At 46.6% G+C, this 26,210-nt stretch overlaps 1 protein-coding gene across 1 annotated transcript in view; it reads right to left on the reverse strand.

The window, feature by feature from the left end:
• The window catches only part of LOC147016350 (intermediate filament family orphan 2-like), a 50,027-nt gene that overhangs the window by 17,646 nt on the left and 6,171 nt on the right, over nucleotides 1–26,210 (reverse strand). The window contains exons 3-5 of the mRNA XM_085844957.1: nucleotides 17,880–17,940; nucleotides 11,360–11,494; nucleotides 11,047–11,231 (exon numbers count right to left, since the gene is read on the reverse strand). Of these exons, the coding sequence (XP_085701083.1) occupies nucleotides 11,047–11,231; nucleotides 11,360–11,494; nucleotides 17,880–17,940 (381 nt within the window). The remainder of the gene's footprint in view (nucleotides 1–11,046; nucleotides 11,232–11,359; nucleotides 11,495–17,879; nucleotides 17,941–26,210) is intronic.

The raw sequence follows: 26,210 nt of genomic DNA on the forward strand, positions 1-26,210 counted from the left end.
TTCCTACGGCAGTTAGCATACCATTCTCAACGCGTGGTTGAATGAACGACTAGTCTTGATAACGACCTGTTACCCTCGCCGAAGCCAAAGGAGACGGTATTGCGTTTGGGTCCGTTTGTTTGTGTTTGTCCGCACAGAACTTTCGTGTTTTTCTCTGTAACGCTTCAGTCACATTTGGCTCGGCGGCCGTAGGGTCTAAAAAAAATCTGCGGCCACTAGTAATTATAGGGCGGCCGCAGTATTTCCACGGTCACACAATGTAGTATTTAGTAATTGTGGAGACCAAAAACGTGGGGGTGCCGTATGGTCATTGATTTGATGTCGCACGGTGACCTTAGGGCGTCCCTGCGGTGGCCATAGAATTTTCAAGGCAGACGCAAGGTAGCCTCAAGGTGCCCGCAAGGCGACCGCAAGGGGGCCCTAAGGCGAACGTGGAAATAGTGCGGCCGCCGTAATTTTTTGGGGGGTTGGCAAAATTCATTTTTCATTGATAAGAGCCGACGGAAAACGCACGAATAACGCAAGCCCACCGTACGCCCTACGTGGAACACAACTATGTCATGGCTACGGCTTGTCGAATTTCTACGGCCAACCTATAAATGAAAAAAGTTATAACTTTAATTATAGCTTTAATTCCACGGAGACCCCTACAGCCTGTAAAAGACAGCCATACGGCGTAGGGCCACCCTGAGGCCACCTCAGAAACTCTGTGGCCGCCGCATGTTTGTCAATTCAGGGGGGGTACGGCCGCTGTATCCTAGCCGTAGAGCAAATGTGACTCATGTTTAACCGCTTGTCGGATCGAGACAATTTTCACTACAGATGCAACTACTCATGGAGAATGTTTCAATAATTATATCATAGATCACATGGTGGTGGCAGCCATGTTGGAAAAACAAAAACTTTGGACCTCTATCTGAAACCGCACCTTGCAAAAAAAAAATGAAATTTAGCACATGGCAAGTAATCCCCATGGGGAACGAGTGCCATTTTTTATGACGTCATAGGTGCCTTCGTTATGACGTTATAATTGCATATGTAGTATGATACATCTGATCAGTATGAAAATTTTTGAGGCTCATCTATTATGTAACAAACACTACACAAAATACAAGTCCTGGTGAGGGTCTGCAATCTCCGATTGCTCATTTTCTTGTTTGCCATTGCGAGTTTAAGTGGATTCCAAAATGAGCCAATCAAAAGATTGTACTCAAGTGTGGAGTTCTATTTACACACCAACACAGTGACTTCTCCTTCAACGTCACGAACCAATAGGTGAACATTTTTAGATCCTCGTGGAAGATCTCCAAGTCTTACTCACGTCGTTGTTCTTGTGGACTTTTTTGTTTCACAGCCTACAGTTTTCATCGAAACTTCCTGAAACTTGGCATATATATGTAAAGATAACCCGCGCAGACAGTAACCATCTCCGATTTTGGAAATTCCTCCGAGAAAAAAAAAAAGTTATGACGTCAAAATATCTCCGCTAATGGAAATCGCCGATACCATTATCTCCGAAACTAGGCAAGCTGTTTGAATTTTGTTTGCGGGAATCAAGCCGGGCATTAGCACAGATATAATTTATCGCAAACCTGATACATCACAATGACGTCATATTCGTTTTTATGACGTCATCATTAAGAGGACGAGGATCTTAGCTCATTTGAGCTTGTTCTAACAAAGTCGCCATGTTTCCATACAACGTCATCGGTTCCTGTCAGTATGCCACGTTTCTCAACTTTCCTCAATCCCGCACAGAACTAGGAGCCACTTGTGTTGACGGAAGAGTATCCCAGGTAGTTGGTGTAGTGTGTGTGTGTGTGTGTATATATACAAGGATGTAAAGTGGTGAGAGGCGGAAGGACACATCCCCTACCCAAGCCATCTTAATCTACGTTCAGCATCCACCCACTGAGCTTGTGCTCTTTTGGTGTGAAGTGAATTTCCACTAAACAAAACCCCTGAGTGATGAATGTCCTGCTAACACCGAGGACAATGAGCCTGCCACCAGGAAGCGTCAAAAATCGGTGTCTTTGGAGACCAAGATGGACATTGCGAGACGTACAATTATGGTGGCGAGAGGGCAGTGGTCATTGCCAGATCTCTCTGACTGCCACCGCCGACCGTACGAACAATCTTTAAGAGTGTCGACGAGACTAAGGAAAGCATCAATAATGTGACAGAGTTAACGGCCGTCCACGTGGCAGTGCGATGGAGAAGATGAAGCGGACAGTCCTTATGTGGACCGAGGATCACAGCAAGCGAAAGCAGCCTCCGAGCCTCGTGGTGTTCCTCGGCGATGACTCGGTGACGATGTAAGGGGAGGGTTCTTCAAGCGAAGGTTTGTTGAACACAAATAAATGTGCAAACATATCCTTTTTTTTTTTTTTTGGACTCGATAAAAAAAAGGTGTTTTTAGTGCAAAATTTTTTGACTTGGGACAAATTCAGTGTTATATCAATATAAATGGGGGGGGGGGGGGAAAAAATCATTTCCCACAACATCACACTTTTTAGGGATGCATGGACGACGTTGGAGGAGACCTCGCTGTATCTCCGTCGCTCGACTAACCAGTCGGCCTTTCTTCAGCTCAGAAGATACTTAGTGCTAGTAAGTGAGCAACTCGTGTCAACTCCTAAGTGTGTCCAAATGGCACATCCGCCCTTTAAATCTGATCTTGCATGCTAACCACAGCACCGATTACAGGTAAAGGGTTCGGCCCCAGGAGTGGTTTACCTTCCGTGCCATTTGCTTTCACGACGGAGTTTGAACAAACTCGAGTGGATAGCACGAGCCGGCCTTGCACGCAACACCCCGAGGAGAGAAGCTTCTTCGCCCTCCCTCGTTAATCTTCCGCAGAGCAGCTCAGCTATTACATCACCTTTTTGGAATGGAGGCGGATGGTGTGGTGGGTGGTCCATTGTAGAAACGCGCTCATTGTTTTTAATTTACTGATGAACAAATGATCCGTTGAAGTTTCACGTACGAGTCCATTGCTCTTTATTAAAAGGGGACGTAAGAGGGTGTGTTTGGACTTCCAGATGACGAGACGAAAGAATAAACAACTAAAAATTAGCTGAATTTGTCAAACCTGTAATCATGGTATGTACCTGGCGTGAATTCAGACTTCACTTCTGAAAATTAAAGTTTAAAATAAGATTAAAATGACATAATAGTGAAATCGTCAGTTTGCCAATTTCCTGTCTGGCTGCATGCCTCCACACCCCTGATGATGCCATCACAGTCAGAAAGAACCTCCTCGACAAGGAAAACGCCGTGGGACAAAACCTCGTCTCCTGGAACAAGGTAAATACCATGGGACAAAACCTCGTCTCCTGGAACAAGGTAAATACCGTGGGACAAAACCTCGTCTCCTGGAACAAGGTAAATACCGTGGGACAAAACCTCGTATCCTGGAACAAGGTAAATACCGTGGGACAAAACCTCGTATCCTGGAACAAGGTAAATACCGTGGGACAAAACCTCGTATCCTGGAACAAGGTAAATACCGTGGGACAAAACCTCGTATCCTGGAATAAGGTAAATACCGTGGGACAAAACCTCGTCTCCTGGAACAAGGTAAATACCGTGGGACAAAACCTCGTATCCTGGAACAAGGTAAATACCGTGGGACAAAACCTCGTATCCTGGAATAAGGTAAATACCGTGGGACAAAACCTCGTCTCCTGGAACAAGGTAAATACCGTGGGACAAAACCTCGTCTCCTGGAACAAGGTAAATACCGTGGGACAAAACCTCGTCTCCTGGAACAAGGTAAATACCGTGGGACAAAACCTCGTCTCCTGGAACAAGGTAAATACCGTGGGACAAAACCTCGTATCCTGGAACAAGGTAAATACCGTGGGACAAAACCTCGTCTCCTGGAACAAGGTAAATACCGTGGGACAAAACCTCGTCTCCTGGAACAAGGTAAATACCGTGGGACAAAACCTCGTATCCTGGAACAAGGTAAATACCGTGGGACAAAACCTCGTATCCTGGAACAAGGTAAATACCGTGGGACAAAACCTCGTATCCTGGAATAAGGTAAATACCGTGGGACAAAACCTCGTCTCCTGGAACAAGGTAAATACCGTGGGACAAAACCTCGTATCCTGGAACAAGGTAAATACCGTGGGACAAAACCTCGTATCCTGGAATAAGGTAAATACCGTGGGACAAAACCTCGTCTCCTGGAACAAGGTAAATACCGTGGGACAAAACCTCGTCTCCTGGAACAAGGTAAATACCGTGGGACAAAACCTCGTATCCTGGAACAAGGTAAATACCGTGGGACAAAACCTCATCTCCTGGAACAAGGTAAATACCGTGGGACAAAACCTCGTATCCTGGAATAAGGTAAATACTGTGGGACAAAACCTCGTCTCCTGGAACAAGGTAAATACCGTGGGACAAAACCTCGTATCCTGGAATAAGGTAAATACTGTGGGACAAAACCTCGTCTCCTGGAACAAGGTAAATACCGTGGGACAAAACCTCGTATCCTGGAATAAGGTAAATACCGTGAGACAAAACCTCGTATCCTGGAATAAGATAAATACTGTGGGACAAAACCTCGTATCCTGGAACAAGGTAAATACCGTGGGACAAAACCTCGTATCCTGGAATAAGGTAAATACTGTGGGACAAAACCTCGTCTCCTGGAACAAGGTAAATACCGTGGGACAAAACCTCGTCTCCTGGAACAAGGTAAATACCGTGGGACAAAACCTCGTATCCTGGAATAAGGTAAATACTGTGGGACAAAACCTCGTCTCCTGGAACAAGGTAAATACCGTGGGACAAAACCTCGTCTCCTGGAACAAGGCAAACACCGTGGGACAAAACCTCGTCTCCTGGAACAAGGTAAATACCGTGGGACAAAACCTCGTCTCCTGGAACAAGGTAAATACCGTGGGACAAAACCTCGTCTCCTGGAACAAGGTAAATACCGTGGGACAAAACCTCGTCTCCTGGAACAAGGTAAATACCGTGGGACAAAACCTCGTCTCCTGGAACAAGGTAAATACCGTGGGACAAAACCTCGTCTCCTGGAACAAGGTAAACACCGTGGGACAAAACCTCGTCTCCTGGAACAAGGTAAATACCGTGGGACAAAACCTCGTCTCCTGGAACAAGGTAAATACCGTGGGACAAAACCTCGTCTCCTGGAACAAGGCAAACACCGTGGGACAAAACCTCGTCTCCTGGAACAAGGTAAATACCGTGGGACAAAACCTCGTCTCCTGGAACAAGGTAAATACCGTGGGACAAAACCTCGTCTCCTGGAACAAGGTAAATACCGTGGGACAAAACCTCGTCTCCTGGAACAAGGCAAACACCGTGGGACAAAACCTCGTCTCCTGGAACAAGGTAAATACCGTGGGACAAAACCTCGTCTCCTGGAACAAGGTAAATACCGTGGGACAAAACCTCGTCTCCTGGAATAAGGTAAATACTGTGGGACAAAACCTCGTATCCTGGAATAAGGTAAATACTGTGGGACAAAACCTCGTATCCTGGAATAAGGTAAATACTGTGGGACAAAACCTCGTATCCTGGAATAAGGTAAATACCGTGGGACAAAACCTCGTCTCCTGGAATAAGGTAAATACTGTGAGACAAAACCTCGTCTCCTGGAACAAGGTAAATACCATGGGACAAAACCTCGTATCCTGGAACAAGGTAAATACCATGGGACAAAACCTCGTATCCTGGAACAAGGTAAATACCGTGGGACAAAACCTCGTCTCCTGGAACAAGGTAAACACCGTGGGACAAAACCTCGTCTCCTGGAACAAGGTAAATACCGTGGGACAAAACCTCGTCTCCTGGAACAAGGTAAATACCGTGGGACAAAACCTCGTCTCCTGGAACAAGGTAAATACCGTGGGACAAAACCTCGTCTCCTGGAACAAGGCAAACACCGTGGGACAAAACCTCGTCTCCTGGAACAAGGTAAATACCGTGGGACAAAACCTCGTCTCCTGGAACAAGGTAAATACCGTGGGACAAAACCTCGTCTCCTGGAACAAGGCAAACACCGTGGGACAAAACCTCGTCTCCTGGAACAAGGTAAATACCGTGGGACAAAACCTCGTCTCCTGGAACAAGGTAAATACCGTGGGACAAAACCTCGTCTCCTGGAACAAGGTAAATACCGTGGGACAAAACCTCGTCTCCTGGAACAAGGCAAACACCGTGGGACAAAACCTCGTCTCCTGGAACAAGGTAAATACCGTGGGACAAAACCTCGTCTCCTGGAACAAGGTAAATACCGTGGGACAAAACCTCGTCTCCTGGAATAAGGTAAATACTGTGGGACAAAACCTCGTATCCTGGAATAAGGTAAATACTGTGGGACAAAACCTCGTATCCTGGAATAAGGTAAATACTGTGGGACAAAACCTCGTATCCTGGAATAAGGTAAATACCGTGGGACAAAACCTCGTCTCCTGGAATAAGGTAAATACTGTGAGACAAAACCTCGTCTCCTGGAACAAGGTAAATACCATGGGACAAAACCTCGTATCCTGGAACAAGGTAAATACCATGGGACAAAACCTCGTATCCTGGAACAAGGCAAACACCGTGGGACAAAACCTCGTCTCCTGGAACAAGGTAAATACCGTGGGACAAAACCTCGTATCCTGGAACAAGGTAAATACCGTGGGACAAAACCTCGTATCCTGGAATAAGGTAAATACTGTGGGACAAAACCTCGTCTCCTGGAACAAGGTAAATACCGTGGGACAAAACCTCGTCTCCTGGAATAAGGTAAACACCGTGGGACAAAACCTCGTCTCCTGGAACAAGGTAAATACCGTGGGACAAAACCTCGTATCCTGGAATAAGGTAAATACTGTGGGACAAAACCTCGTCTCCTGGAATAAGGTAAATACCGTGGGACAAAACCTCGTATCCTGGAATAAGGTAAATACTGTGAGACAAAACCTCGTCTCCTGGAACAAGGTAAATACCATGGGACAAAACCTCGTATCCTGGAACAAGGTAAATACCATGGGACAAAACCTCGTCTCCTGGAACAAGGTAAATACCGTGGGACAAAACCTCGTCTCCTGGAACAAGGTAAATACCGTGGGACAAAACCTCGTATCCTGGAACAAGGTAAATACCGTGGGACAAAACCTCGTCTCCTGGAACAAGGTAAATACCATGGGACAAAACCTCGTATCCTGGAATAAGGTAAATACCGTGGGACAAAACCTCGTCTCCTGGAACAAGGCAAACACCGTGGGACAAAACCTCGTCTCCTGGAACAAGGTAAATACCGTGGGACAAAACCTCGTATCCTGGAATAAGGTAAATACCGTGGGACAAAACCTCGTCTCCTGGAACAAGGTAAATACCGTGGGACAAAACCTCGTCTCCTGGAATAAGGTAAACACCGTGGGACAAAACCTCGTCTCCTGGAACAAGGTAAATACCGTGGGACAAAACCTCGTATCCTGGAATAAGGTAAATACTGTGGGACAAAACCTCGTCTCCTGGAATAAGGTAAATACCGTGGGACAAAACCTCGTATCCTGGAATAAGGTAAATACTGTGAGACAAAACCTCGTCTCCTGGAACAAGGTAAATACCATGGGACAAAACCTCGTATCCTGGAACAAGGTAAATACCATGGGACAAAACCTCGTCTCCTGGAACAAGGTAAATACCGTGGGACAAAACCTCGTCTCCTGGAACAAGGTAAATACCGTGGGACAAAACCTCGTATCCTGGAACAAGGTAAATACCGTGGGACAAAACCTCGTCTCCTGGAACAAGGTAAATACCATGGGACAAAACCTCGTATCCTGGAATAAGGTAAATACCGTGGGACAAAACCTCGTCTCCTGGAACAAGGTAAATACCGTGGGACAAAACCTCGTCTCCTGGAATAAGGTAAATACCGTGGGACAAAACCTCGTATCCTGGAACAAGGTAAATACCGTGGGACAAAACCTCGTCTCCTGGAACAAGGTAAATACCGTGGGACAAAACCTCGTCTCCTGGAACAAGGCAAACACCGTGGGACAAAACCTCGTCTCCTGGAACAAGGTAAATACCGTGGGACAAAACCTCGTATCCTGGAACAAGGTAAATACTGTGGGACAAAACCTCGTCTCCTGGAACAAGGTAAATACCGTGGGACAAAACCTCGTATCCTGGAACAAGGTAAATACTGTGGGACAAAACCTTGTCTCCTGGAACAAGGTAAATACTGTGGGACAAAACCTCGTCTCCTGGAACAAGGTAAATACCGTGGGACAAAACCTCGTCTCCTGGAACAAGGTAAATACCGTGGGACAAAACCTCGTCTCCTGGAACAAGGTAAATACTGTGGGACAAAACCTCGTCTCCTGGAATAAGGTAAATACCGTGGGACAAAACCTCGTATCCTGGAACAAGGTAAATACCGTGGGACAAAACCTCGTCTCCTGGAACAAGGTAAATACCGTGGGACAAAACCTCGTCTCCTGGAGCAAGGTAAATACTGTGGGACAAAACCTCGTCTCCTGGAATAAGGTAAATACTGTGGGACAAAACCTCATCTCCTGGAACAAGGTAAACACCGTGGGACAAAACCTCGTCTCCTGGAACAAGGTAAATACCGTGGGACAAAACCTCGTCTCCTGGAATAAGGTAAATACTGTGGGACAAAACCTCGTATCCTGGAACAAGGTAAATACCGTGGGACAAAACCTCGTCTCGTGGAACAAGGTAAATACCGTGGGACAAAACCTCATCTCCTGGAAAAAGGTAAACACCGTGGGACAAAACCTCATCTCCTGGAACAACGAAAACACCGTGGGACAAAACCTTGTCTCCTGGAAAAAGGTAAACACCGTGGGACAAAACCTCATCTCCTGGAACAACAAAAACACCATGGGACAAAACCTCATCTCCTGGAACAACGAAAACACCGTGGGACAAAACCTTGTCTCCTGGAAAAAGGTAAACACCGTGGGACAAAACCTCATCTCCTGGAACAACAAAAACACCATGGGACAAAACCTCATCTCCTGGAACAACGAAAACACCATGGGACAAAACCTCATCTCCTGGAACAACGAAAACACCGTGGGACAAAACCTCATCTCCTGGAACAACAAAAACACCATGGGACAAAACCTCATCTCCTGGAACAACGAAAACACCGTGGGACAAAACCTCATCTCCTGGAACAACGAAAACACCGTGGGACAAAACCTCATCTCCTGGAACAACGAAAACACTGTGGGACAAAACCTCATCTCCTGGAAAAAGGTAAACACCGTGGGACAAAACCTCATCTCCTGGAACAACAAAAACACCATGGGACAAAACCTCATCTCCTGGAACAACGAAAACACCATGGGACAAAACCTCATCTCCTGGAACAACGAAAACACCGTGGGACAAAACCTCATCTCCTGGAACAAGGTAAACACCGTGGGACAAAACTTCGTCTCCTGGAACAAGGTAAACACCGTGGGACAAAACCTCATCTCCTGGAACAAGGTAAACATTGTGGGACAAAACCTCATCTCCTGGAAAAGGTAAACACCGTGGGACAAAACCTCATCTCCTGGAAAAAAGGTAAACATTGTGGGACAAAACCTCATCTCCTGGAACAAGGTAAACATTGTGGGACAAAACCTCATCTCCTGGAAAAGGTAAACACCGTGGGACAAAACCTCATCTCCTGGAACAAGGCAAACATTGTGGGACAAAACCTCGTCTCCTGCAACAAGATAAACATCGTGGTACAAAACCTCGTCTCCTGGAACACGGCAAACCTCATGGGACAAAACCTCATCTCCTGGAACAAAGCAAACATCGTGGGACAAATCCTCATCTCCTGGAACAAGGTAAACATCATGGGACAAATCCTCATCTCCTGGAACAAGACAAACACCATGGAACAAAACCTCGTCTCGAACAAGGCAAACACTCACAAATCATCCTCACACTCCACATAACAACATAATCAAGACCAGAAGGACCAGGTTGTACCAAATGACTGAAACATCACATTACGGTCTCAATTCGATACACGCCGATGGGTGCCGTTTGACCTATCTATAGTTGAAAGACCCCATCCCGATAACAGAGGATCCTCCAAAAGAACTTCTTTTACCATGGAGAGGCTCAGATGGGAGCCATTCGGGTTTTGTTTTTCACCCACAAAACCATTATCGTTCAGTGACTAATAATTCAGAGATCATTGTGGATCATGATGGGTGGGGACAAGTCGGTACACAAATATGTTAAGCAATAAATCCACGTGCAAACTTCAACAGAAAATGCTTAAAATACTTTAGTGTTAAATTATTATTTTTTTTTTAAAACAAGACAGAGGTTAACAAATGCCACAGAATGCAAACAACCTGTCACTGACACAAGTGAAAAGGTGGACGACATCAGATGGAGGGCTTTCTCTGCTCGTGCCAATGACAGTAGATAAGTACGGATGAGTTGATGTGGTTAACTAACGAGTATTTGTGGGACGGTGAAACACAGGGATGGCAAGTTTTATTCAGTTCAGAGAAAAACAGCTTCGTAGATTGGCCTCGCCATATTGCTGGGGTATTCAAGCGCTCCCCCACCCCTAACCACTACCCATAACCACCACCATCGAGCCAGGATGTTCAAGCTCAGCACCTCACTCCCCCCCGCCCCCTCCCCACTTCAACTTCAACTTCAAAAATTGTGTTTGTTCGGATCAGAGCACAAGCTGCACCCCCTTCCTCATACCCCACTCTGCCATCCCCCTCCACGAGCACCGTGGGTGCTAGAACACGAGGGGACCGATAATGTGCCAACAGCAAGGTGCTCAAAATTGACCAAATGATTACTTAGCCTGTGAAGGATCGTGGACTTCATCAGGTTAAACGCAGCAGGGCTAAACAAACCAACCACTGGACGTTTGTTCACCCATCGTCACCATGTGCTCTCACGTGAGCTACAAAAGCACCAACGCACCTTGCGCTCCATATTTTCACTCCATTCTGGGCAGAAATGGAAACACGTCATCATGCAAACAAGAGGCAAACTCACATCTGGTGCCACATCTTCTTCACTTCATCTGTAAGGTTCCCGGACATCGCCTCTTCCTCGGACGTTTCCGAAATGCCGTCCACGTGTCGACCGCCGACCGCCCCTCCTCCCGCCTTTCCAGAATGCAGATCGGCGACATCTTCTGCGTCACTGCTGTGGCGACCATCTCGTCGGGGTGACGTTAGCTGGAGGAGACAAAAATAAAGATCAAAAAAAAAAACAAACAAACTTGTGCATCGTTTGGATATTCTTGATCAAACTTCGAAAGCATCCATCCTTAGCTCCATGGCCGTCGGTATTCCAAGCCTCGTACCTTTGCCAGAGCGTTGCCGTCGCCACAGTGTTGCGCGATGTCACACAGCTTGGCAGTAAGCTCGATACGACGACAGATGTCCATGTCTACCCTCCGAGCTTTCTCCTGAATGCGTGAGTCCAGCTCGGCCCATTGCTAAAAGGTACGCGCAAACCGGTTAACGCGTTGTGGAGGGCACGGAGTTTGGCCAGATGACAATTAACAGGGCTCTCACGGCCGCTCTCCGCTGTATATGGCGAGGGGGGGGGGGGTGCGCCACGGCAGGGTGAGCATGGAGTCAATTGAAACTCAAATCATTTCTCAGAACACGGAATACTCACAATAAGCTGGTACCTTTTGACCTTTCAGTTTGTGTGTGTACATATTTAAGAATGAGAAATCTCGGTGCATCCTGGACGAGGTGTTTTTGAATGCCCTTCATATATAAAGTTCTGCCTGTGCACACAACATTCTTGGAAAACCCTCTATATCTCTTTGCTGATGACTCCACCCTCTGCCGTACCATCGGTCATCCCTCAGACCGGCAAGCAGCAGCTTCTTCGCTCACTGCAGATCTGGATAAAATCACAAACTGGTCCAACATGTGGAACATGTCTTTCAATCCGGACAAATCTTACACTCTCACTTTGTCTCTCCAAAAGGACCATTTAGAAACCCCCCCCTCCCATCCACTTTCTCAACAATCATCTGGAAGAAGTCCTTTCTTTCAAGCTTCTAGGTCTCACTATCTGCCATGACCTTTCCTGGGAAAGCCACATTTCAAACCTCGCCTCCAACGCCAGTCATAGACTGGGAATCCTCCATCGTGCAAAGTCCTTCCTCGGCCCTCCTGAGCTCCTGACCACTTACAAAGCTTTTGTCCGCAGCCTGATGGAGTACTCCTCTGCCCTCTGGGCTGGTGCTCCTGCCTCCCACCTTTCTCGGCTTCACGCTGTGGAAACCAGGGCATTTCGGATCATTGGCATCTCCCGCAATGAGGCTGAGTCTTGGGCCTCTCACTCAATCACCGCAGGTTGGTCGGTGGTCTTTCTGTCTTCTACCGACTCCTCTCCAGCCTCGCCCCCCTGCTCTCTCTGAGATTTGTCCCCACCACATTTCCTCAGGGCGCTCAAGATCCGCCAACAACCCCCTTCTGGTAAAACTACCAAAATCACGAATCACTGCTCATCTTCACTCTTTCATTCCTCTTTTTCCCCACCTTTGGAATAAACTCCCTCACTCTAGTCTTTCCCATTCTTCCCTCCAGGCCTTCAAAACATCTGTTCAGCACCACCTATCATCCCCCATCCAAATCCTCAATCTTTTCTACCCCCGATAATCCACCCAAGCCCACCTCCTTCAAATTCCCTGCTTTCCTTTCTGAAAGTCCCTGTAATTTCCATCTTCTCTTCCCCGTGTTCCCTGTCCCATCCCTCTCCCTTCCACAGATCTCCGAATGTCTCTGTTCCCCACTGTCTTGTCCTTCCCATCCCACCCCTCTTGTCTCATTACGCCACTTACTGTGCGTTGTGTGTTAGCTCTCACACGAGCCTCAACAAGGAATACAAATTTTTTTTTTTTTTACCAATACCTGTACAAAACATTTCCTTCCCTCCTAACTCTCAACAGAGTCAGTGAAACACCTTGATGATCATGAGTGACATTTTTCAAGGTAATGATCAAGATGGCTCCCACTGTCCAGCCAGGTTCCAGAGAGGTAAATGCAAACAAGCCACATTACTGGGATTTCTTACATCAAAGACAAATACAAGGGAGTGCCGTGGACGGAGACGCCACATCGACAGGCACGCAGAAAGACCGACGGGGCAGAGACAAACGAGTGCAAGTTTACGGGTACATCGCGGCACTGAGGTTTGTACACAAAGGGGTATCTGTATAGGAACATCAACACATTACCTCACATGGAATCCTACAAAACAGATCAGTCCATCTGGGATTTAATGTCCCCATTGCGCGAGTAATTTTTAAACCATTTGCCCAAACACAATACCCCTTACAAAATGTTATTCCAATTGCGTAAATTTACGATTTTAACGAGACCCGCCCAGAGCGAGCCCCACACACCCGGAGCCGAGCTGCAATTCAGTCAATCATCGGAGGAAGACGATTACAGAATAACCATTTCACTGAATCCTTTAACACCTGTCTGTCCCTCGCCCAATTCCCCGTCCATCACACGCCCGCCGCTCGCCCAATCCCTGTACGCCCGATCCCTCGGCTCCATTATTGGTGTGTCAGCATCTCATCGAATCGCTGGATAATAGATACATTGCGACATAATCCACATCTGTCCGCACATTTAACATGAATTCCACCATTATTATACGCCGCAACAATGAACGCGGGTTGGGGATCGGGAGGGTACCCTTCAAACGCCAATCGTGTCGTTCAAAAAAATTCTTGGAATGAAACACAAGTACGTACTCACAATGGTTCAAGAACCACCGATGTTTTCATCACACACACCCTCAATAAAGGCCAAATATTTTTCAACAACTCAGGTAATTACAGGTTTTATGCCACGTGTGGAGGAAACGAGTCGGGTCGAGATCAAATATCGGGCGGTTAGAGCGTGTGGGTCAGGTGGTTTCACTGTCGAGACGTCGTGTTTAGGGATGAAAGGGTGTTTGGAATCTGCAGTAGGAAGCTACTCAGATGATATGATCACAGATCTGAAATGCAAACAAAGTTAGTGTCGGCCCTTTCAACATGCAATGATACTATACAGGCACCGACAGATTTACACGCACACGCACACGCACACGCACACACACCGCCCAACCCATCTTTCCCAAACAACCAGTTACATTTCGACTTGGAGCAAGATCTGCAAGAGCGAGGACGTGACACAGGCACCATGGGCCTGGTGACGTCCTTCCTGCAATCCCGTCTTGTTGGCGGACACACCTAAATCCAGTGGGAGTTAAGGCAACACCAGTGACGCATACACTTCTGGGCAGGCCTGTACGGGTCCGAGTACGTCGCTGAGGTTCACCGACGATTGATAGATCGCCCACAAGGCCCAAAATTCAAACCATAAGCGTCGAGCTTCCTTGGTGACAGATTTAGCAATGGGCCTCGGGTGTGCGAATCGAGGTCGTTTTGAACAATTATTGTGGAATTTTTTTTACAATTCGGTCCAAAAGTTCCGCAGACTCATTAATAAATTAACAAATATTTACGCAGGAGGCAAAAACAAAGGAAACGATTACCGAGGAATTTTCGATTGGTGCCCTAATGATGTTAAGAAAGACAAGTCTGGAGACGACGATGGTTCACGAGCGGTATTTGACGATGTAGGTCGTTTCAGAAGTCAAGGATGAGACAATGTGATTATTTTTGACCAAGTTATAAAAATGATCAACATGATGTGGTACGAGTGACAGGTTATTAGCTGCAAAATGTCGAAAACCCGGTTTCGTTCAACAACTTTCAAAATTTGACCTTTGCATAAACTTTAAAGGTCACAAAACAATGTTGTGGACATTAAAATAAGGAAACAGGATACGTGCTATAGCTTATTGGAGTTAGTTCGTCGAAGATGGTCGAAAACCCGGTTCGATTCCCACAACTTTGAAAATTTGACCTTTGTGGCCTTTAAAGGTCAAAGGTCAAGGATTATGACATTTGGTGCAAAACTTCCTCTGGAACAATTTAACGTCATATAGGCTATATGGCATTTCGCACTCCTCGGATTATCCATACTTTGATGAAATTGGCGTAAAAAACAAACTTGAAGGGGGCGTCACGGACAAGGTGTTCGAGATACAGCAAAATGGTTTCAAGACTTGAGGTGGGGAATGACCTCAAGATTACGCATCAAAAAAAATGTTGTCATCCGAGCTCTCAAAGTTTGGGCGGTCGTATGATTTTTATGTCAAAATTCGCAATTTTCTAACTTTTTGACCTTGTGACCTTGACCTTGGGACGAAAATGAAAAATCGGACAACGACAAGTTTTAGATAATTCATTTTGCTATTCAAATACCGAAGAACCCATTCCATTCAGTCAATTCCCTCGGAGAAGATAGATTTTTAATCCGACTACCCCCTAAAAATGGCTATTTTTGGGCGTTGCTCCGCCCACAATGAGCGTAGCCACGCCCTCATCTAGGAAAACACAACTCGACATTGATATCGAACACATAACCAAGTTTCATCAAGATCGGATCAAAGTCCACGGAGTTATGTTCTGGACAGACAGACAAAATGAATATACTGGTCACTCTGGCTGGCACTCGTGAACCAATAATGAGGAGTTGAAGAAGAGGTTGGAGGATCTTGAGGAGAGGGGTGAAGAGGGGATTCGTCAAAATGTGCAGCAACCACACACCCAAGTGTCGAAGCGTCCCTCACGGAATGTAGTTTCGTTGCTGAAGGAAGGGCTGGTGGCAGTGGAGACGAAGACGTGGAAAGAACAGGGAACAGCAGTGAAAGGGAATGCGACTGAGTGGAGATTAGACTCCTCAAGACAATGAAAAGGTACAACCCGAACGACGAGGGACACCCACAGAGACGAGAGCACCAATAAAAGGAGATGTTGTTCGGGCCAGCAAATGCAAGCCACGCACAAGGATATCGACTAATCCATGTACTCGAGTGTAGTTCCTCAAGGCACCCCGGTTCTTCCATGAGCTTTGGTCTTCAATGAAATGATAAAATAAGCAGCGACATGATGCGGTGCAGGAACTTTGCTCCACGAGAGAGGAGGTGGATCAGCAACGTCGAGCCCAATGGAAACCTCATTCCTCGCACGGGCAAACATGTCGGACAATGTCTATTACTCCTCCGCCCTGAATGAGGTAAGAATGCCTCAGGAGAAGATGCACTCCATGTTAATGAAGTACCACATCCCTCTACGAGGCAGACAGCAGCTGCGTCCGTCTCTCTCTGTCTCTCGATATGATTAGATTCTGATCTGTGAAATGGAACAGGTTCTTCAATCCTAGAGAAAAAAATAATAATCTCAGCCTCATCCTATCACTCTGGAATTATCATCAAATGAGCTCACCTTTCTAGTTCCTTGGTCATCCAATGGAAGAGGTACAGTCTCATGAGAACTTCTCGGCCTCACCATCAGCCATAACCTTTCTTGGACCAACCACAGAGCAAAGCTGGTGTCCAAAGCCAGTCGCCGACTCGGCATCCTCCGTCGATCCAAGTCATTCCTCGGAAAATCAGAACGACTCAGTCTTCAAGGTCTTTGTCAGTAGCTCAATGGAGGATTGCTCTCCTTTGTGGGCCGGTACTGCAGCATCACGTCTGGCTCCTCTTGGATTCCGTGGAATCAAAAATTCCAAGTCATTGGAATCTCCCACGATGGAGCCTGAAGAACAAAGAACAAATGGGAAGCCTCATCTCGCATCGCAGGCAGGTCACAGCGGTCTCCGTTTTCTACCGTCCATTCTCCAACACGATTCCCTCTGCTCTTTTAATCCGATGACCCTCCACAACTCCAGGATGCACGCATCATTCCAGAAACCCCTTCCTGGTTAAGCTTCCGATATCCAGGCTTACTGCACGTTTCCACCGTCTCACTCCTCAGTTCTCCCAAACATCACAATGACCATGTTCCAAAGAGGAGGTCGTCGTTTCACAAATGGTAATTATTCATTCACGTCCAAACGTAGAGGCTCGTGGTGACTGTGCTCCTCTCTCTCTCCCCTCTGTAACTCTGTCGTGCCCTGACTTCGTGAAGGCGGGGGTACACCAGCCTGGATGTGGGGGATATCTGGGTCGCTCCTGGGAGATCGATCGGCCGTCTCCGTGCCATGGGTTATAACAACAACAACCACCCAACAAGCCACCACCGCCACCAACAGCCAAACACAACAACAAACAAGTAAGGGAACCATCCAATAAAATGTAAGACTATTCATGTGACGATTCGACTTTGCTCTTTTATAAACATCTTGGCATCAATTTACCGTTTACCGCAGATAGAGCCAAGCAACCCACGGTGGGGAAAATCAACACCGCACTTTATAAGGGCATCTTGTCGTGCAGGGTAAACCTTAGGGGTCGAGGTATTTTGGAGGGCAGCGAGACCAATTTGTTCGAGAACCGTCCACGGCAGAAACAACAATCAATAAACACGCACAAGAGAGCAGTGGAACTTATTAACAGATAGACTCCGTTATCGCGACGTGGGGCGTCTGGGCGAAGATGCGAGTCGTGGTAGAATTAGCTCAACCACCACTCTGGCTCTGACCACTGCCGCACCCCTTACGGCCTGAACCCAATTTAAATTCCACTCCAAGTTTACTCTTCCCAGCGTCGTCGCAATTTATTGCCGCCCTACCTCCCTCTCCCCACCTCTCTTCCTCGTCGTTTCAAGTGCCACTCTCAACCCCCCCCCGCACCTAGATCCACGGCACTCGTGGCCAAATAAGAGATGCAGGGAAAGGCTGCACAGTAAGAGTGTAAGGATGGGCAACAACCAAATGAAACAAATAATAAAAAAAAAAGTTCAGAGAACAGAAAATTTCAAGAACAAATGAAGAATGAAAAGTTTAACTCACTTCATTGAGTCTGGTCACCGTGTCCTGCAATTCCTTGCTGCGCACTTGCTCCTCTTCAAACCTACAATGACAGAGAGAGAGAGAGGAATGGGTGATGTCTCAATCCCAGAGATCGTGTGCAAGAGTATTTCATACGAGGCACAGGCAACGCTCAATAACTGTCCAGAAAGACAAATCTATCTATATAATCTCGACTGACCGACCGACTGACAGCCAACCCCCCCCCCCTCCCAACTCTGCCCCAATCTACTTTCTCAACAATCCTCTTGAGGAAGTTCAGTCATTCAAACTATCTGCCATGATCTTTCCTGGAAAAGCCACATTTCCAACCTGGCCTCCAAAGCCAGTCGCCAACTGGGCATCCTCGGTCATACAAAGTCCTTCCTCGGCACACCTGAACTCTTATCCACCTACAAGGCCTTCATCCGCAACTTGATGGAGAATTGCTCTCCGCTCTGGGCTGGCTCCCCTGCCTCACATCATGCTCAGCTTGACTCTGTGAAAACCCAAGGCCCTCAAGATTATCAGAATATTCCACGATGAACCAATCACTTTGCCATCGCAGACAGGTCGGTGGTCTCTCTGTCTTTCACCATCTCCCTTCTGGTCTTGCACCCTCTCCACTTTCTCTGATTTGTCCCCCTCCACTCCCAGGTTTCTGCAGGGCTCACACGGTCCACCATCAACCCCCTTCTTGTGAAACTACCTAAATCCAGGATCACTGTTCACCTTCCCTCATTCGTTCCTTTTTTCCCCCGGCTGTGGAATGACCTTCTGCAATCTCATTCTTCCCTCCAGGTCTTCAAGACAGCTCGCCGTTCACCACAATCTCAGATCGTTCCAAATCCAAAACCTTGATCTTTTTTTTTTACCCTCTTCATCCCCCAATGCAATCCCTCCTCCTTCCAAATTTCCAGTTAGCATCCTGTTATGTCCTGACCTGCTCAGTGTACTAGCTCTTCCATGAGTCTCGACTATGCATACAAAGATAAAGGAACATGAATGGCACTCGTAGAGCGCATCGTCTCACCTCGCACATTCATTCTGAACAAAAACGTCATCATTATCTGAGCACGGTACTATTATGACCCATATACCTGTATCATCCATGCACCCTATTATGTCATAACTTAAATTCTTCACTCACATCGATCGATTCATAGATCAGATGTACGAAGTTTCAGATATAGATTTCATTTCAATCAATTATGGCTGGAATACCGCTTCATCGATGACGTCATCGTTACCACCCTCTATACCCCATAGGTTCTTGATGACAAATGCCAAGTTTCAATTTTTTTTCGTTCAGCGGTTTCGGAGAAAAGGATGTCCAATTTTATTTTCTGTCAATGTAATATGGCGGTCATAATATGTGACCTATGACGTCAGAGTTAGCAATAAAATATTCTCCTCGGGAGTCCTTCCTATGTTTAAAGTTTTGCATTGATCAGACCAGCGGTTGCAGAGAAAAACATCTTCCTACATTTAAAGTTTTGCATTGATCAGACAAGCGGTTGCAGAGAAAAACATCTTCCTATGTTTAAAGTTTTGCATTAATCAGACAAGCAGTTGCAGAGAAAAACATCTTCCTATGTTTAAAGTTTTGCATTGATCAGACAAGAACATTTTCCTATGTATAAAGTTTGGCATTGATCAGACAAGTGGTTGCAGAGAAAAACATTTTAAAAAGTGAAACTATATGGACGCGGACACAGACAGGGGCGTTGCAATGGTCTCGCACCCGCTATGGAACGAGACTGATAATTAAAGGAGAATAAAACCAACAATATACACATGTTTAAGAAAGGTGTGCGTGCGCGTGTGTGTGTGTGTGTGTGTGTAAAAAAAAAAAAAAAAAAAAAAAAAAAAAAAAAAAAGGTAGACTGGGTGGTATGCACATAACGCACAATTTTGAGAGGTCTCGTGTCGGTTAGGATTTCTGAGCAGACTACGAATACAAACCCGTCGGTGCTTTGCACAAGGACGGGCGAGGAATCGACGAGTATCCCAGTCCTCGGTTGGCCGTTAAGCCGGGCGTCCTGCCTGCTAGAATTATCTAGTGGACGTTATAGAGATCCTACAGCAAGCAAGCGACGAGTTACCGCCGATACCCGAAACAAATTACAAGTTCCTGTCCAGACTACAACCGAAAAGGCAAAGGCAAACCACCGAGTGCAATTCTTGATGCAAGAGACCCATCAAGTGAGAGTGAGAGACACAAATATAGACAAACAGTGACAGACAGCAGTCGACTGTTCTTTTGATTGAAATCAGACACCGCCCCATCCCTCTCCATTCCACAGATCTCCTCGTGCGTCGATTCACAACCGTTTTGCATTAGCACTTGGAATAGGAGCCTTCACATTAATATATATATATATATATATATATATATATATATATATATATATATATATATATATATATATATATATATATATATATAAATAAATAAATAAACAAACAAGGAGAGTTCAGAAAGGTATTTTTTTTGGTTCTATGTTAGAATTTTAAGACTATTTTTGAGCGTGCTCACCCGAGAGCCCGAAGGGCATTTTGTGAACAAAAATGAAACCAATTTGTGAAATTTCTTGCAGTAAAAAGGATCTATTTTAAAAAGGTTCACAAAGACAAATATATATATATATATATATATATATATATATATATATATATATAAATATATATATATATATATATATATATATATATATATATATATATATATATCATAATAATAATAATAATTGAAATTTCTCCGATGGGTGCGATCCCTCTGGATGTGGGCCGACGCGGCTCGAGGTAGTTCAATTACGAGCGAAACGAAACCGGGAGTGCTTAAAGCCTTAAAACCTCAATCCGAACGAGTCTGTTGCACGATTCGAAGGAATCAAACTCTGGGGGGTAACATTCAAGTCAAACGCAACGTGTTGTAAATCAACTTGGTTTGCATATTCCAGGTCCTGCTACACCATGCTGTCCCCCACCTCCATGAGAACGGGCCGAGTTTCCACCGAGACCCCACAAAGGGGACTCCGGTGAGAAGGAAGCAAACCGAGGACGTTCCATCGTGGTTCAGATCAGAGCGGATTTCCATTGAGCCGCAAATCAGAGAAGGGGGTCAGACGCTGCTCACGTGACGGATGGTCGTGCGGAGACGGAGAAGTCTCGTTTCGGCCTACAGGGATTTTGCATCACGTCATGGCAAACACGCAGATCCACATGGAAACTTCATTCATTGCTTTGGTTTTGCTCATTCTTTCGATGTATTTCATTTTTGCGTTTCACACCGCGTGACCTACTCCAGGTGATCAAACAAGATCTAAATCGCAGCTACAGCAACCATTATCCATCGTTGTTAAATATTTTTAAGAACACCATAAGGTGGTTACATGATTCAAGCGATAAGCTTAGATCACCTGACGCAGAAGAATCTGGGGATGGTAATAGAATTGGCAGACAGGCAGCTGGTACGAGTGCGAAGATGGCTTCCGAGACCAATTCTCACTTGAAATGGCGTCTGACGGGTTGATGAAGAATTTGAGTTCGTGCAAGGAATGGACATATCAACTGGAATGAGGACAATGATATCAGGTGTCCTACCTGGCCGTTTAACCCTCAGGACCTTTCGCAGACAATTGCAGTGAAATTGATTCAACTTCTTTGTGAGTCTTCGGTACGCAGTCCGAGTTTGACGTCAAAGTTGATGAAACCATCACTCGATATACCTTGAGCTCCGCATTCAAGTTAATGCCTGTACAGTCCGAAACTCTGGCACGCAATCTCCTGGAAGCCTTGCTGTCCTTCGGAGATTTGTACATTTATTACATCATCAATGTGACAGCTCGAGAAAGAATGCTACCTGGATAAGTGGATCCACCCACCGCTTGCAGCTTTACTCCATCAATCATGATATTCGGTTCGCAGCATGTCGTTTGTGGACCTCATTGATCAAATCCACCGTCAGTACGATAATTTGTCGAAATACCACGGTGAGAATCCTTGCGATAGGCATCAAAGAGCAAAGTAGTAAAAAACGTAAGCCGTTTCACACCAAAAAATGGGCCTGGCATTGCCAACTGACCCCCACTGATACCAGCGCGACCAGTGCCGGAAACCATACGTGGCGCTTCGCCCGAAGCGCATTGTTGCACCGTCGTATCAAAATGGCAGACGGTTACGATAATGGGGAGTTTCTTTCTCTCATTTCATGCGTTATGCCAGCAACAATTTGTAATTTTGCAAGTGCAGGAAATCGGGAGATGCTTGGCGGTACGATGGAGGAGCAGGATGCAATACGAGGCAAAGACTGCAGCGGTCTCTTCGATCGCTGACTGCAATTGCAATGGTCTGGATGTAATCAGCCCAGAACTGCATGAGGAGTGGCGTGACACACACACACACACACACACACACACACACACACACACACACACACACACACACACACACACACACACACACACACACACACACACAGTGATCCGATCCAGGAGATGCCAATGATCCGAAATGCCTTCACGAAATGCGTGAAGCCGAGAAAGGTGGGAGGCAGGAGCACCAGGCCAGAGGGGAGAGCAGTACTCCATGAGGCTGCGGACGAAAGCTTTGTAAGTGGTCAGGAGCTCAGGCGGGCCGAGGAAGGACTTTGCACGACGGAGGATTCCCAGTCGGCGACCGGCTTTGGAGGCCAGGTTTGAAATGTGGCTTTCCCAGGAAAGGTCGTGGCAGATAGTGAGACCCAGAAGGTTGAAAGAATCCTCTTAAAGACTGAATGTGAAGCAAGGAAGCAGCACAAACCATTTTTACAATCTTTGGTGTGACTCGGCCTCCCACTCAGTTTGAACCACCGACCTCCCAGATTCTGAGTGAATGCTCATCACACCACCGAGTCTTCAACTTGAGGTGAACAATTCCGGGCCAAGCTGGACTCAGTTAAGAGGAGCCCACTGAAGGAGACAGGACTTTATACAAGACAAAGGAGGCGATTAGGAGGAGATGTGATAATGAAGGGTAGACACAAAACAAGTACAGAAGAGTTTCTAAAAAAAAACAACAAAAAAAACCATTTTAAAACATTTGATGTGTGATTTTAAAACATTCTTGAAGCGTTCGAGGAGACTCACGGAGGAGCGTTTTCGGGTTTTGGCTAGCAACAAGGACGTCACGAGACGAGGAAAGAAAATCAACACAAAACATTTAGGTGATGAACCTGGGGTCTCAGCATGTGGTATCAATCATTATCAGAGGCAAACAAGACTGGAGTTTGCAAACAGATCTGGTGGCTTTGGTGATGCAACTTCCAGGGCCTGGAAAAGTGCATTTCCACATTCATCAATAAATCCAGACGTAGCGAACGGGGACTTCGTGACCTCCAAATTTCAAGTTTCAGACATCACGTGAGACGTATGCTATTAATACGAGGCAAGATTCCTTCCCAGCGCCTTGCTGTCTCCGGCAGACCGCTTCACGGACAGGGAAAACAGATGCAAGAAGATACTGAGAGATAGCCTGGGAGCAGGGAATGGTCATCATTCGACATGGTGGGTAGAGAGGGATTACACAAAGTGTGACAGCTGGAAATTTGGGATTACACAAAGTGTGACAGCTGGAAATTTGGGATCTGGAAGATCGGGACGGACCTCGCGGAGAAGGCGGGGGAGCGGTGGAAGCCTGGTGTTGCTGGGGATGTTGTTTCTAAACGACAGAAAAAGCCAAAATATAAACGTTTGTGTGAACGCCCAGAAACCCCCCAAACAACAAACTTGTTGAAACAACGAACTGTCAGCGTCGCCGGGTTTGAAGTGACAGGATTACAAAACGACTTCATCGTTAAGTGCACCAGCCAGTTCCGCCGAATATCATATCGCCCGACTTGGAAAAGAAAAAAATCGTCGCGTACGAGGAAGAGGGACAAGGACGTGGGTGTCGCACGATGGGGCGCGCAGGCACGGCGACACTGTGACGTCACAATTTGATTTGCAAAAACTATTAAAATCAGAGACCACGTGACCGCCCAATCATGGAGACTGCAAGCACGATCGTTGCCATTCGCTTTTGCACATCCACGGAGTGAAAATACCGACAACATGAGCAGGAATTTAAGAACGGGCTCGTCATCAAGTCCGACAGATTTATACGAGTTTAATATAAATAAGTAAATAATTGTCCAAGCGAAGGAAAAACGAGATGCATGAGCCATATCACAGGGCAAGAATGTTTGAACATTATGTGCCTCAGGTAGGGGCTGATCAAAGAAGTTGGAGCCCGAGGGTAAGGCGAGGAGAATTTGGGGGGCGGGGGGGAGGGGTGAGCATGGGTACACAAGGGAGGGGGAGGAGGAGGAGGTTAGGGTGGTAGGACCACACCTCACCCACATTCTTACAGCATGCAGTCAACAACAGGATTCTGGCCAGGGCTTGTTGAAATGTGCAGATCGATCATGAGTCAGTTCCAGCATGGCAGTCACTACTTCAGAACAATTCTTCGTGAAAGTTTTGCTTTTGCCTACCCCCCCACCCCAAACTCCTCCTTCAGCCAATTTGTGCTAGTAGTCCAGGTCCTATCCAGGTCCTATCAAAGATAGTCCAGGTCCTATCTTTGTGGAGACCATTAAACCGGTCGAGCACCGGCGAATGCCGCAGGATTGAGGAGCTGGACATTAACGAGACCCTAGATATGTACACTCGGGCTGTGCAGCTTGTGAACGTCTACCTGACACTTCCAATGTTCTGCATGAAAACTGAAACAAATTGATACAAGGAAATGCAAAGAGCGACGAGGAGAAGGAAATTCTCACCACCTTCGTCTCTGCAGAGAATCTCCATTCTGACACCAGAATACACAAAGTTCTACCCCAACATTACAACCCCTAATTTAACCCCCACACCTACTTTCTCCCCCCTCCCCCCCCCAAAAAAAAACAACTTGGGAGCATTGGGAGATTGTTTCATGAAATGAAGAGGGGCAACATTGTGAGTGGTGTGAGAGGGACGCACAAACACGAGATGGATTGGAGGGCATCGGGGCATGCATTTGGAAAAGCCCAGCACAGGTGCACCTACCTGTATACTCGAGGGATCTGGAAGCTTCAAAACCGTGCGGCGTGTACGCTTTACAAGCCGAATAGCAGACGAACCATCCTGGATATCACTAAATGGCGACGGGACGCCAATCGATCACGGTGCGTTTTGCCAATCGCATCAAGTTAGTGAATGAAAGTGCTGCATCACCGATTGGTGATGACAACAAAGTCTCCAAGGCCAGACTCATTCCACGTACGGACGCACGCACGCATGCACACACCACACAATCAGGTTAATATCCAAGTCAAACACCCAGGAAGCTGCGGTTGATGCCGAGGCAGGTCGAGACGTGCTCCCAGCATTTGTGAACCACTAAAGCACGAGGGTGATCCGGGCTCATTTATACAAAGTGGAGTTAAACAGGTCCAAACGAAAGGAGGAACAGTCAATCACCGAGCACAATCATGTCCCATCGGTTCGTTTGGCCGTCGTGACTGAAGCAGACTCGGAGTTCACAAGAATGACAATAATTATTTATCTTACAATGGAAGAGTGTTGCTCAGGGCGCAATTATACAGCCGCAACTTGGACATCCTATAATTATAACATTCCATCAACGTGGTCTCAACTTCCAATAGAAACTTCAAACCATGCCTCGTCCCCAGAGACCGGCACGAAACCCCACACTCCACACATGCGACCTGGAGTGGAACCTCGCACAGCATTGCTCGGGTTCCGGGGTCGACAACTCGGGGGAGTGCTTACGTCTTGGTCGACGCAAGATCGAGGCTCATGGAGGAGTGAAGTGATGGAGGCTAAAAAGGCAGTGTACAGATAGTGGGGGCTACAGATGGAAACACCAAGCATGGGGATGAACAAACGGGAAATGAGGAGAGTGAGAGAGAAAGGGGGGGGGGCAGTAACCTGCAAGTAAGAGGGTTAATGAGGATAGAAAATATCACAGGTAGCGATGGGGGGATGACATGACATGAGACGGTGCTGCATCCCATGATTCAAGCCCTGGTGGGAAGAGTGAGGTTAGAACCGTCTCTGGAAATCAGTTGCATAAACGGGAGAAAAGAGGAACAAGAGGAGGTGGTGTGTAGCTAGCCTGCTTTTGAGGAGTTTACTGGTAGGACATGAGTCCTTGAGGAGCTGTGGAGGGTCAGGAGATTGAGAATTCTCGTGTGCTCGAATACCAATGAGAACACATTGGGTTTTGGGGATTTTTAATGATGTATTTTAAAGGATGTTAAAGGAGACTCTTTTGCTCCGATAAAGGGTTAACGCCACAAACGTCAGCTGC

The sequence above is a fragment of the Eptatretus burgeri genome, chromosome 11 (genome assembly GCF_056783735.1).
Source record: "Eptatretus burgeri isolate ZD-2024b chromosome 11, Ebu_testis_v1, whole genome shotgun sequence".
NCBI lineage: Eukaryota > Metazoa > Chordata > Myxini > Myxiniformes > Myxinidae > Eptatretus > Eptatretus burgeri.